The sequence below is a fragment of the Oryzias latipes genome, chromosome 8, assembly GCF_002234675.1.
Source record: "Oryzias latipes chromosome 8, ASM223467v1".
Taxonomy (NCBI): domain Eukaryota; kingdom Metazoa; phylum Chordata; class Actinopteri; order Beloniformes; family Adrianichthyidae; genus Oryzias; species Oryzias latipes.
The window spans coordinates 2,570,161-2,584,298 of NC_019866.2; the positions used below are offsets into that span (position 1 = coordinate 2,570,161).

Consider the following 14,138-nt stretch of genomic DNA (forward strand, 5'->3'; position numbering starts at 1 on the left):
TGGTTCTTCAGATCTATCCCTCTGTCTGGTTTCCAGCTGTCTACTCCATGTTCCATGGCTTAGTCACAACTGCCCTAAGGGGTGGATATGGGCTGCCTGTGGGGGGAAATGAGGCAAACCTGTTTGGGGCACATAGAACATTTCTAGACAACCAATGAGCCCTTAAGGTAAAATTGCTGCTGCACATTTATCCATGGGTGTGCTGCTGGTGACAGGTTGTAGTAGTTACACAACACATGTGGGTAAATGAGGGCGAATTAGGTGAGATGCAGTCATGTTGAACAGATTTTTCATTTTTATACCCCCCCCACCCCATCCTGCATGCTGCACCCAAATCCTGTCCAAAGAGCCCTGTATAGTTCCAGTGTTAAGTCCTCAGTTTTGACGCTCCTGCAGCTCTCCTCGTTATCCAACGATCCAATAAAAATCCACATTCCAAAAGTAAAATAGAAAAATCTTTAATTCCTTTTCTTCAGGTTGAAAAATGAACAATAATCCACAGTGAACTTAAGGGAAAACACAAATAAATATATAGAAAATATCCAAATTAACGAGAAGAACTTAGCGAGGTCAAAAAACTGTTTGACTCCATTCCAAAATTGAGACTGACATGCATCTGCTGCGTAAACCACAGAGTGAAACCCCTACTGGCTATAAACTGAATAACACACCGAATGCAAAATGGTCATCTCTGGCATTAAGGCTCCTACACTACCGGCCCCTAATTGTTATCACACCCTTTGAAACGATTACTTAATGTACTAATAAACTTAAATAAGCACTTCTTACAAACAAAAAAACATGCATCTAGCACCTATTCAAACATTTACATTCTCATTAGTGCTCATGCTTACTCATCAGACTCCACAAGAAGACACAACTTAGTTATTGGTCGACAAAGTTCATTGGTCTTAGTCTTCACTTTCACTTGTCCAACAAAAACCTTGCCTATCAGGAAGGGTTTGCACGACTCTTCCAAGCGGCCAGGATTTCCTGGGTGAGGTGTCATCTATGATGAGAACCACATCTCCCACATGAAAGTTCCTGCTAGGTGTAGCCCACCTTGGACGTTCCTGAAATGGGTGAGGTATTCCTTACACCAGCGTTTCCAGAATATGTCCGCCAGGTACTGAACTCTACGATTTACGTACAAATCGTTTCTTTCAAAAATCCCTGGAGGCAGCTCAGGTTTGGTCTTAAGCAGCAACAGATGGTTAGGTGTGAGGGCTTCAAGGTCGTTGAGGTCGGTAGAAGCTGTCGTTATGGGCCGACTGTTTATGATCGATTCTGCCTCACAAAGCAAGGTATGAAGACTGTCCTCGTCGAAAATTTGCTCATTCACAGTGGTGTTCAGAACTTTCCTCACTGAGCGGATTAATCTTTCCCAGCTTCCACCGTGATGAGAACCTGAAGGAGGATTGAAGTGCCACTGGATGTTTTTCTGTTGCAAATCCTTTGTGATTTTGCTGATATTCCACTCTTTGATTGATCTCTTTAACTCATTGTCAGCTGATCTTTAGTTTGTGTCATTGTCCGAGTACATTTCTTTCACCTGTCCTCTCCTAGCGATGAACCTTCTGATTGCATTGAGGCAAGCGTTAGTGTCCAGTGATGCAGCCTCTTCTAAGTCCACAGCTCGAATGGCTAAATACGTAAATATAACACCATATCTTTTGACTTGAGTTCTCCCTCTTCTTACCAGAAATGGGCCAAAGTAATCAACACCAACTCTGGTAAATGGAGGGTTGTGAGGAATGACTCTGCATCTTGGTAAATCTGCCATAAGTTGTTTACCACATGAACCATACATCCTCTTGCAAATTATACATTCAGACAAAACTTTCCTTATAGCACCGTGAGCCCCTGGGATCCAGAACCTTTGACGCAAAGTGGCCAACATGCGATTTCTTCCAGCATGTCCAGTGCTATGGTGAATGTGTCTCAGCAGAAGTTTTGAGATGTATGACCCTTTTGGTAGGATGGATTGATGCTTTGATTCATATGGCATTGCAGAATGCCTTAACCTTCCTCCAACTTTTAGTACATCCTCTTGCAGAATTGGGTTCAACTTGAAGAGAGGGTTACTTTTCTTCAAAACTGTGCCATTCCTTAATGCTGATACATCATCTTTGAATGTTTGCCTTTGACAGTATTTCACAATCTCTGTCTCTGCTCTTGTCAGATCATCAAAAGTCAAAGGAGTTCCATTGCAAACATTTTTATGGAGGTTGGTTGTCTTCAATTCAGTTGAAGCACTTGAATCCTTCTTGGTTTTTATTTCTTTTGGCAAGTCTTTCAACTTCAGGAACCAGGCCACTGCACGCTTAAGTTTATTCCAAGATGAGTAATAGGTCATCAGTTTGTCCATGGCTGTATGGTATGTGTTTGAACTGCTCTCTTGACCTCTGGATCAGTGTGATCCAACACTTCCGGAGCAGGGTTTTTGGGCCACTGTGACTGATCATGGCATATGAAGTCTGGTCCTGTCAGCCAATCTTGATTGTGTTGGCAGCATACCCTGCCACACCCACAAATAAAATGGCGGTAACCTCCCCCCATTATTGCACACTTTCTTTTTAATTTTATTTCCGATTCTTTATTCTTAAATAAATGCACACATTTCTTTGAATTAAAATATACATTTATTATCTATTTTCAATCATTTCTAGCACATGCACATTTGTTTAGTTTACTTATTTTGGTTTGTTTAATTAATGTCACCTGTTTTTGAGTTGCCAGTGCTGAGGGAGCTACTGGTCGCTACGGGTGTGGCTGAGGTTCTGCTCCTGGAGCTGTGCTGGGAGGACTGGCAATGGAGAAGATCAAGTCTTCACAGCCTTTAAATACTCCAGTCAGGTAATTGGGCAGGCACCATCTACAGGAACCTCCAGGGGAGAAACTAATGGACTTATTTAATGTTTATTTGGTTTGCTTCTGTTGGTCATTATTCATTTTGTTCCACTTTTGATGATTTTTTTCTTCCAGGAGACCAAGTTTTGTGTTTAGTCTTGTCTTTATAGTCTTTGTTGAATGTCTGTGTAGTCATGTTAGTCCCCCCCCCCCCCCCATGTTTCTCAAGTGGTCTGATCAGCCACTATATATGTTCCCCTGTTGTGTCTTTGGGTAGGTCAGTTTGTTTCTGTTACTTGGTCTGTTCATTTGGTTAAGTTAAAGTTATTGCCTGAGTTATTTTTGTTTCTGTCGACCTCTTTTAAGGGCCCAGTTTGGTCATCTTTTTACATTTTTTGAGAAAATTAAAACTTTCATTTTTGATCAATTTCTGTTGTCCTCTTTGGCTGCTTGATCCCTCACATTGATGTTTCAGAAAAGCATCCACTGTTAGTCCTCTAGACACAACACAAACAGTTCTTCATAAATATGACATATGATGAGAGGAAATTTCACTTTAGTTAAACTGGTAAAAAACCACAATATAATCTTCTTTCTCTTTCGGCTTTTCCCATCAGGGGTCGCCACAGCGAATCATCCTTTTCCACCTCACTCTATCATGAACATCATCTACCCTAACATTAGCCAACTTCATGTCCTCTGTTAAGACATCCATATATCTCCTCTGTGGCCGTCCTCTTGCCCTCCTGCCAGGCAGCTCCATCTCCAACATCCTTCTACCAATATATCCACTATCCCTCCTCTGAACATGTCCAAACCATCTCAGTCTGGCTTCTCTGACTTTGTCGCTAACACAGGCAACATGAGCCGTCCCTCTGATGTACTCGTTCCTTATCCTGTCTAACCTGGTCACTCCTAAGGAGAACCTCAACATCTTCATCTCCGCTACCTCCATCTCAGCCTCTTGTCTCTGTCTCACTGCTACCGTCTCTAACCCATAGAGCAGAGCTGGTCTCACCACTGTCCTGTACACCTTTCCTTTGAGTCTTGCTGGCACTCTTCTGTCACACAACACTCCTGACACTTTCCTCCACCCGCTCCAACCTGCCTGCACTCGCCTCTTCACCTCTTTTCCACACTCCCCATCCCACTGAACTGTTGACCCCAAGTACTTAAACTCCTGCACCTTCTTCACCTCAGTCCCCTGTAACCTAACGCTTCTACCTTGATCCCTCTCGTTCAGACACATGTATTCTGTCTTACTACGACTGACCTTCATACCTCTTCTTTCCAGAGCAAACCTCCACCTCTCTAGCTGTTCCTCCACCTGCTCTCTACTCTCACTGCAAATTACAATGTCATCCGCAAACATCATTGTCCAGGGAGATTCCTGTCTTACCTCGTCTGTCAGCCTGTCCATCAGCATAGCAAACAAAAAAGGACTCAAAGCTGATCCTTGGTGTAGTCCCACCTCCACCTTGAACTCCTCTGTCTGACCTACAGCACATCTCACCACCGTCATACTTCTCTCATACATGTCCTGAACTACTCTGACATACTTCTCTGCCACTCCAGACGACCTCATACAGTACCACAGCTCCTCCCTCGGCACCCTGTCATACGCCTTCTCTAAATCTACGAACACACAATGCAGCTCCTTCTGACCTTCTCTGTACTTTTCCATCAACATTCTCAAAGCAAAAATGGCATCAGTGGTGCTCTTACGGGGCAAGAAACCATACTGCTGCTCACAGATCTCCACCTTCTTCCTAAGCCTGGCTTCCACTACTCTTTCCCACAGCTTCATTGTGTGGCTCATCAACTTTATTCCTCTATAGTTGCTGCAGTTCTGCATGTCACCCTTGTTTTTAAAGATCGGGACCAGAACGCTTCTCCTCCATTCCTCAGGCATCTTCTCATTCTCTAAAATCCTATTGAACAACCTTGTTAGAAATTCCACTGCTGTCTCTCCTAGGCACTTCCATACCTCCACAGGTACGTCATCAGGACCAACGGCCTTTCCGCTCTTCATCCTTTTCAGAGCCTTCCTAACCTCATCCTTTCCAATCTCTGCTACTTCCTGCTCCACAACAACCACATCTTCCTCCCTTCTTTCCCTGTCATTTTCCACGTTCATCAGCTCTTCAAAATACTCCTTCCATCTTTTCTGTACACTCTCTTGGGTTGTTAGCACCTTTCCATCTCTGTCCTTAATCACCCTTATCTGTTGCACGTCCTTCCCATCTCTGTCTCTCTGTCTGGCTAGCCTGTACAAGTCCTTCTCTCCTTCCTTTGTGTCTAACCTGTCATAAAGCTCATCGTAAGCTTTCTGTTTGGCCTTTGCCACCTCTCTCTTCACTCTACGCTGCGCTTCCTTGTACTCCTGTCTACCTTCCTCAGTCCTTTCTACATCCCACTTCCTTTTAGCCAACCTCTTCCTCTGGACGCATTCCTGTACTTCCTCATTCCACCACCAAGTCTCTTTACCGTCTTTCCTCTTTCCAGATGACACACCTAGCACCTTCCTACCTGTTTCCCTGATAATCTCTGCTGTAGTTTCCCAGTCCTCTGGAAGCTCATCCTGACCACCCAGGACCTGCCTCAACTTCTGCCTAAATTCCTCACAAGTTTCTTCATTCTGTAGCTTCCACCACTTGGTCTTCTTTTCTGTTTTCCCTATCTTCTTCTTCCTGACCTCCAGAGTCATCTTACACACCACCATGCGGTGCTGTCTGGCTACACTCTCTCCTACCACCACTTTGCAGTCATTAACCTCTCTCAAATGACCTCGTCTACATAGGATGTAGTCCACCTGAGTACTCCTACCTCCACTTCTGTATGTCAATCTATGTTCCTCTCTCTTCTGGAAGTAAGTGTTGACTACAGCCATTTCCATCCTCTTCGCAAAGTCCACCACCATCTGTCCCTCCAGATTCCTTTCCTTCACACCAAACCTGCCCATCACCTCCTCATCACCTCTGTTGCCCTCACCAACATGCCCATTAAAGTCTGCTCCAATAACAACTCTCTCTCCTCTGGGAAAACTCTCTATGACCTCATCCAACTCACTCCAGAATCTCTCCTTCACTTCTAACTCACAGCCAACCTGTGGCGCATACCCACTGGCTACATTCACCATCACCCCTTCAATTTCTAACTTTAGGCTCATCATCCTGTCTGAGACTCTTTTCACCTCTAGAACACTGTTTACAAACTCCCCCTTCAGAATCACTCCTACCCCGTTTCTCTTCCTATCAACACCATGATAGAAAAGTTTGTATCCTCCTCCAATACTACGTGCCTTGCTGCCCTTCCACCTTGTCTCCTGCACACACAGTACATCTACCTTCCTTCTCTCCATCATGTCTGCCAGCTCTCTGCCTTTCCCTGTCATTGTGCCAACGTTAAGAGTCCCTATTCTCAAACCTATGTTCCTGCCTTTTCCCTTCTCTCTCTGGCAACGGACCCTTCTGCCTCCCCTCTTTCTTCCACCAACAGTAGTCAAATTTCCACCGACACCCTGTAGGTTAACAGCATCGGTGGCGGTCGTTGTTAACCCGGGCCTCGACCGATCCGGTATGTCTAAAGTGTTGTGGATGATTCGCATGGTTATTTTGGCAATTTTTACGCCGGATGCCCTTCCTGACGCAACCCTCTCTATTTATCCGGGCTTGGGACCGGCACAGAAGTTACTGGCTTGCAACCCCTGTGGCTAGATTAAAAAAAAAAACCACAATATAATAGACACATTAAATGATTCAGTTTGTCACAATTTGACAATAAAAATGCTTAAAACATAGCAATAAATAGTTTTAATAAAAATTTGGAAAAAGACGACACTGAAAATGCAAGGAAAATGTTTAACTAGAGTTCTGTATAAAATATGTAAGCAGTGAATATTTCTTGGTTGATGTAAGGAGGACCAGTCTGACAGGTAACAGGTGTTGAAGATGCTATCTGGTTGTGTCTAAAATATGGGGAAACATTCAGTGTATATAAAGTTCTCACAAAAGACCAGGCATGGCTCTGAAGCTGATCTGTTTGCTGGCTCTGCAGACTCTATTCATAAAAGGTAAGAACCTCAGTCAGAACTCACTTTATTACCTAAAAGAACATTCAATGATGTTTACATATATAAATAAAACTAAAAACTTGATTGATAAAATAAAGAAACAACTACAAAGTCGATCATTGACCTACTGCCCAGGGTGTCTTGATGCCACGTGTACTGATGGACACCCTTGAGCTCGATCATGGTGTTCATTATGGACAAACTATGATGAACACAGAAGTCCAACAACAAAACACAGCTCTGGGTCAGATCAGGGAGACCATTCAAGCCCCTCCAGGTGACACTGTCATTGCCCACGTGGGTTCTGAAGTCCCCAAGGGGGACAATGGAGTCCCCCGTTGGGGCACTTTACAGTCCCCCTTTGAGAGACACTAAAAAAAACTGCTGTTCGGCTTGTAACCTAAAACCACAGTCAGAAAACTGCCCCCCACCCGAAGGCGGAGGGACATGACCCTCTCGTCCACCGGGGTGAACTCCAATACTTGGGGGGTGAGATGGGGGCTCTAGAGGAAGTCCACAGCAGCCCCCCGTCTCTCACCATGAGCAACTCCTGAATGGTAGAGTCCAACCTCTCTAAGGACTGAGTTTCTTTACTATCTATACCACACACACAACAATCCATTTCATTTTCATTACATTTCTTAAGATAGCCGTCCGAACGTTCTCCTCTACACGACCCCCCCATGAACCCGGAAAACTCAAAAACCAGGAAAACCCACAGTACAGGTCCTCTCCCCATAAGACATTTCTTGGAACAGGTGTGATCAGTCTATCATAACAAGCAATCACACGATCTGGGTTAGTTGTTTTAAAAAGTTTGTTCTGCTCTAAACTCATATTTTCATTGTTACCTTGATATTATGATAAGGATGACCAGTCTGACAGGTAAAAGGTGTTAAAGATGCTTTCTGGTTGTGTCTAAAATATGAGGAAACATGCAGTGTATATAAAGTTCTCACAAAGACCAGATAGTTATTCGACTAAAGACTGCAGACATGGCTCTGAAGCTGATCTTTGTGGTGGCTCTGCAGACTCTCTTCATAAAAGGTAAGAAGATTATCACCAAACCGCAGGCAGAGCTCACTGAAAGGATAAAAGGTGTCATATAGAAACATATTTTCTTTTAAATAATAAATCTGACACTTTTGTCTGGATGTTGATTCATCTGGACTTCAAATCTTAAAAAGAAGAATTTTAGTCCAGATGAATCAACTTCAAGACAGCGTCACCTTGATGAACGAAAACTTTCACCAACATCTGAAACCAATGAATATTAGAGAAATGACTTCACTCTCAGGCCCCAATTTCAGAAGTCTGCTCACATTAGAGCGCAAAGTTGCGCGCGCGCTAAATTGCTGTTTTGGGGCAGATCAGCACAGACTGATGGTGGAATTAGTCTGCAGTCGTAATCGGAATTAAAAAAGGATCAGTGCGCTGCAGAATGTGTGTAAAGACAAGGGTGCTTCCGGACAATCATGTTATCAGCCTTTGAAGATATTTTAATGAATTTATAAGAACATAAACACTCACTTGAGCACAGGTGTTAGCTCACCATTGTACTAATAGTTTGCGTGATTGAATGAAATATTTCACATTAGTTGGTTTGAAGGCATAAGTATGCGTGTGTGAACACCATCTGTATTGTGAAAATGTTGACATGTGGACATTTTTGCCGCTAGCTGGTGAGTTTGAAACATTTGAGTGTGTGTGTGGACAGGCCCCGCCCTTTGAGATTTGTATTATATCTAAACTTTATCGTAATGATAAACACCCAGTAGTTTGTTGCTTTATGCTGCTTCATGGTTTTACCCCCCTCCCCCCTCCTATGATCACCCTCCTACACCACCCCTCTCTCTCACATCCCTCTCTCTTCTTCCCTCCTTTCCTTTTCCATCCGGTCCAACACAAAAGATTTTCAAATATGATTAAAATGAATAAAGTTTTGCCTCCATTACAAAAGGCGTTTATTCAGACATACCTCTAGTTTGTCAGAAGACTCATAATCCAACACAAGAGGACTTCAGCTCTCATTTATCTGCCCAGCTGTTGGACAGGACAAGTTAAAAAAAAAAGAGTTCTGCCAGTATTTTACCTTAAAACGGGCAAAATACTAAAGGTCGTGTCACACTGCCTTTACGAAAAAAAGAAGCAAATTGTACTCTAGTCTAGTGCAAAATATGAAATATACTCAAATGAGGTAAAAGCTGTCTGGTTCTAGTCAACACATCACAGTTCTATTCTCTCTGTCCTTTTTGTTTATGCAGCTATAAATAAAAAGGCCTGTTCAGGAGTATTCTAAAATCAAAATAACTTGTTTTCCTGAGTTAAAAAAATGTTCATGGGGAACCTTAATTTAATTACCTTAGGGTACACTCCCAAATCTGGTTACTGGCAATATCGCACAAGGAAACTTATAAAATGGAAGTAAAATACGGCAGGTGACGAAGAGGAATCACGTACAGTGAGCGGAGCGCACTGACCGCCTTCTGGCACCACGCGAAAGGCGGGGAGAGGCGGGTGGGTGTGGCAGGCCCAAATGCGACTCTGGGACGGGTCAGGCCCTTCTCGTGGATCTCCCCAACTGCGGCCCCTGTCCAGAGGCCCGTCTCGACTGTTACACACTGCGCTATAAACAGTTTGCACATTTTGCACAGATGAAAACTCGTCAGACGTGAATATTTTTGGAAAAGTGAGAAAAGTTGTGGTCTTCATGTGAAGTTTTCACGGATGTATCATGAATGAACCACATTAAAACCACAGAAGTACGAATAAACCACAACACATAAACCTGCACGTCACTGAGTTTCTTCACTTAGACATTCGGAGCACTGAACAGAAATCACGTCAGCACTATGGAGAGAAATTAGACTCAGTCGGATTGTGTGTGTGTAAGTAGTTTCAAGCTGTTGTAATCTTATTTTGTGCATACGTAAATTGCGTTTTGTATTTTTTTCATTTTATATTTTTTTAACTTATACACAAAACGTATTATGTGCGTAACAAATCACGCACAAATCCAAATTTATGCGCAAATCCTAATTTACGCACGCACAAAGCAAGAATATGCATACACAAATCCTAATTTACGCACAAATCGGCTGGGTAGCTCGGTTGGTAAGGTGAGAAGCTACCATGCAGGAAACCAGGGTTCAATTCCCGGAGGGGAATGAGCAATGGTACTGGGGGCAATTACCATATCAATGGTGAGCAGTTAACATCACCCAGTGAGGGTCCTTAGGCAAGACCCTTAACGCTACTGCCTCCCGAGCGCGGTTTCGGCTGCAGCTCACCGCTCCCCAAGGGGATGGGTCAAATGCGGAGAAAGAATTTCCCTTCGTGGGATAAAATACAGTGTATAAAAAAAAAAAAAAAAAAAAAAATCAAGAATTACGCACGCACAAATCTGACTGAGTCTAATTTCTCTCCATACAGCACCATGGTCAGCTCCATCAATGCTCTATTTTCATTGAACAGTCAGATGGATTCCTCTGGTCAGAACCAGTTTTAAGTCAATCAAATGAAATCAGATGAAGCTGACAGGAAAGCAAACAAGAAAATGGAACAGAACTGAAAAATTCAAAGCAATATGAGCCGAATAAACTGTGAATTTTATTCACAAGTCAACACAATTCAAGGGCTCCAACCCAAATCCATTTATTCACAATTCAACATATTTGGACATCCCTGACATGCCAGAAGTTATTAGATTTGAGAGTTTTATGAAACTGTTGTTTCCAAATGCTTTTAATCCTCCTGACCTCTCATGACAAATTTAACTTTTTTCTCCTGACATGATGTTGTTGTTTAGTAGAACAAAATATGACTTTTTTTTTAAAGCTGATCAGAGTTTCATGTCTGTCTTTTTCTGTGAGTTTTGATTTTTATCATAGTAATTATTTATTCTGTTGTAATTTGTACAAATCAGAATTTACTGATAAATACATTGAGATTAACCACCACATCTTAACTGTAGGAGAAAAAATATTTATTGAGAAACACTTACATTTGATAAAATAATGTGTCTTAATTTTGAAAATTTAAAAACTGTATATAATCTGAGAGGTTTAGTTTCTTTAGATGTGTACATTTCAACTTCCATAACATATTAAAATGATTTTAAAAGTTGCTAATAGGCTAAGCAGAATCCATCACCTGTCGGAACTTGAAAGCAAAGTATTGGATCCAAAAAGGATCAAATTATTTTAGCAAACAGCTTTCTGTTTACCAGAAACATAAAGTTTCCAGTTTAACCTGTTTTTCTTTTGCTTTTATTTTCAGAGTCGGTGTCGCAGCTTTCTGGTAAGTTTCTGAGAAGAAAAGCTAACTTTGTTTTCTTTGTTTCTTTTTTATTTTTTTTTATTTTATTAACTTTGTTTGTTTCTATCATCAAACTATTAAGCTTACACAGAAATACAGAAAGGAACATAAAACAGTAAAAAAAAAAACTCAAATATGACATAATTCAAAATTTTAAATACTTTAAAAGGCAGTCTCTTCAAATTTCTTGTTATTGTAGTTTTTGTTTTAGGTACAACTTTTCACAAATAGCTCATTCTTTTCATTTTTCCTTGAGCATTGTGCATTTTAAAGGAAGCGTGGAAACATTTGATAAAGAAACAAAAATATACAGATATGAAATGACATGTTTATTCTCTTGAGAGTAACTTTCAAGTGTTTGAAAAGCAAATTAAATACAAAAACTTCCCCTCAGGAGGAAAAAAGCTTCCTAATTTGTGAGAGATTTATGAAATCCAGCAGTTTCTGAGTCTACAACAACCAAACCAGTACTTTTCTTTGCAGTTTGTGGTCTGGCAAATTTGAACAACAGGATTGTTGGAGGACAAAATGCTCCTGCAGGGTTCTGGCCTTGGCAGGTCAGTCTGCAGACATCTTCACACTTCTGTGGAGGATCCCTCATCAACAACCAGTGGGTGCTGACGGCTGCTCACTGCTTTCCAAGGTAATCAACAATAGTAGAACAGATCAGTCATGACAGCTTTGGAGCTGATTACTGAGGTCTCCTCTTGTTTTAGTCATGAACAGAAAAGCTGAACAAAGGCCGTGTCACACAGACACTACGAACATTTTCCACCCATAAAATTTCAGTTTTTCATGAGACTTGTGTGAAATACTTAAGGTGTTTCTTGCGTTCATCATTCATCAATGTGCACAGATATCTGCCAACGGGTCTTTATGTGAATTCGATTTGAGCTCTTTAAAAGTTTTTGTTGGTTGAGAATAATGCAGTTTACTTTTTATGAAGTTCAAATGCAAATATTAGAAAACCTGCTGCAATTGTGTGTGATTTTTGCTAGATGCCTGTGCACATTTGTGGCTTTCAAAGACCATTGGAAGTATGTCTAATGGACTTTTCACACATGTTTAATTTTTATATCACGTCACGTGTATAGTGCACATGTCACATTCAAATTTCATAATTGATTCACAAATTGCTAATAAATTTCAAATAAACGGCACAGTAATCATGCACGCTTCATGTTGGTCCACGTGTTCTCTGCGTGGTTTATTCGTACTTCTTCAGTGGTTCAAACGTGATACATCTGTGAAAATGTCACTTTTCTGACTTTTTCCACAAATACTAACGTATGACCAATTTTCTTCTGTGGAAATTGCAAAATGAACGTAGTGGCTGTGCGACACGGCCTTAACAAACACACATTACATTAGAGCTAACCAGCTTATGAATCCTATTGGTTTTGTTTGTAATTTCATGAAAGAACCAGTTGAGAACAATGTCTCCAATCAAACCTCACAAAACGTTTCTGTTTTCTTTCTCAGTGGCAGTGCATCTGGTGTGACTGTAGTTCTGGGTCTTCAGAGTCTGCAGGGATCCAACCCCAACAGAGTGTCTCGAACAATAACAACTTTAATCATTCATCCGAACTACAACTCAGAGACATCGGATAACGACATCGCCCTCCTGCAGCTCTCCTCACCAGTAACCTTCAACAACTACATTACTCCAGTCTGTCTGTCTGCCACCAACAGCACCTTCTACAGCGGCGTCAACACCTGGGTCACCGGCTGGGGCAACATTGGAAGTGGAGGTCAGTTAGTCATTGAAAGAAAAAGTTAGCTGGGTTCAGGCTTTAGAAACTGTATGTGCAATTCTCTAGACCTTAAATCTAAATAATAATGACAACATTCTTTAAACTTGATAGGGATAATTCAGATGCATCTACAGTGATCTGTGACTGCAGCTGTTTTGGAGATTTTACAATTAATCAGAAGCTGTTCTTTCATGGACTACAGATGTTGTCAGTTGATCAATCTTTTTCTTCTCTTAGTCTCCCTTCCTGCCCCACAAACCCTTCAGGAAGTACAAGTACCTATTGTGGGAAACAGACGGTGTAAGTGCAGCTATGGAGCCAGCTCAATCACTGACAACATGGTGTGTGCCGGGTTACTGGAAGGAGGCAAAGACTCTTGTCAGGTGATTCTCCTTTATTTCCTGTTTTCCAGATATTCCTCTGAATTCTTTCTCAAATTAAAATATTTTTCATCTTGAAGGGAGACTCTGGAGGTCCACTGGTGATTAAGCAGAACAACCGCTGGATCCAAGCAGGAGTTGTGAGTTTTGGAATAGGTTGTGCTCTACCTAATTTCCCAGGAGTCTACACCAGAGTGTCCCAGTACCAGACCTGGATCAATACCCAAATCACCAGCAATCAGCCGGGCTTTATCGCCTTCACCTCCAATGGAACTGACAGTGACCTCAGTGTGTCGTGTCCAGGAGTGCCACCAATTGCTACTACTGCCACAACTATACCTATTACAAGAACTTATGTATCTCTAATACCAACTAAAACCATCACAACTATAACAACCATGAAGCGCCCAACAACTGCAACTACAACTAAACCTACAACAACCGCCACCCATTCAACAACCACTACAGCAAAAACTACAACCCGGCCACCAACCGCCACCCATTCAACAACAACTACAGCAAAAACTACAAACCGACCACCAACCACCACACCCAAAGGTAATAATAAATGCAACGTCTAGTTAACTTTCATATCGCCTTCACCTCCAATGGAACTGACAGTGACCTCAGTGTGTCGTGTCCAGTAGAGCCACCAATTACTACTACTTCACCAGAGGGCAACTATTTGGCATTAAGAGTTTAAAACATTTTGCATTTTTGATGTCTACTAAAAATGTTTTGCTAAAAAATATATAGTAAAACTTT

At 41.8% G+C, this 14,138-nt stretch overlaps 1 protein-coding gene across 3 annotated transcripts in view; it reads left to right on the plus strand.

The window, feature by feature from the left end:
• The first annotated feature begins 7,889 nt into the window (after positions 1-7,889).
• The window catches only part of LOC105358455 (transmembrane protease serine 9-like), a 59,362-nt gene continuing 53,113 nt past the window's right edge, over positions 7,890-14,138 (plus strand). For all 3 annotated transcript variants that reach the window (XM_023957292.1, XM_023957294.1, XM_023957293.1), the window contains exons 1-6: positions 7,890-7,969; positions 11,201-11,221; positions 11,723-11,882; positions 12,722-12,990; positions 13,231-13,376; positions 13,454-13,931. In XM_023957292.1, coding sequence (XP_023813060.1) covers positions 7,918-7,969; positions 11,201-11,221; positions 11,723-11,882; positions 12,722-12,990; positions 13,231-13,376; positions 13,454-13,931 — 1,126 coding nt within the window. In that variant the 5' untranslated portion in view covers positions 7,890-7,917. The remainder of the gene's footprint in view (positions 7,970-11,200; positions 11,222-11,722; positions 11,883-12,721; positions 12,991-13,230; positions 13,377-13,453; positions 13,932-14,138) is intronic.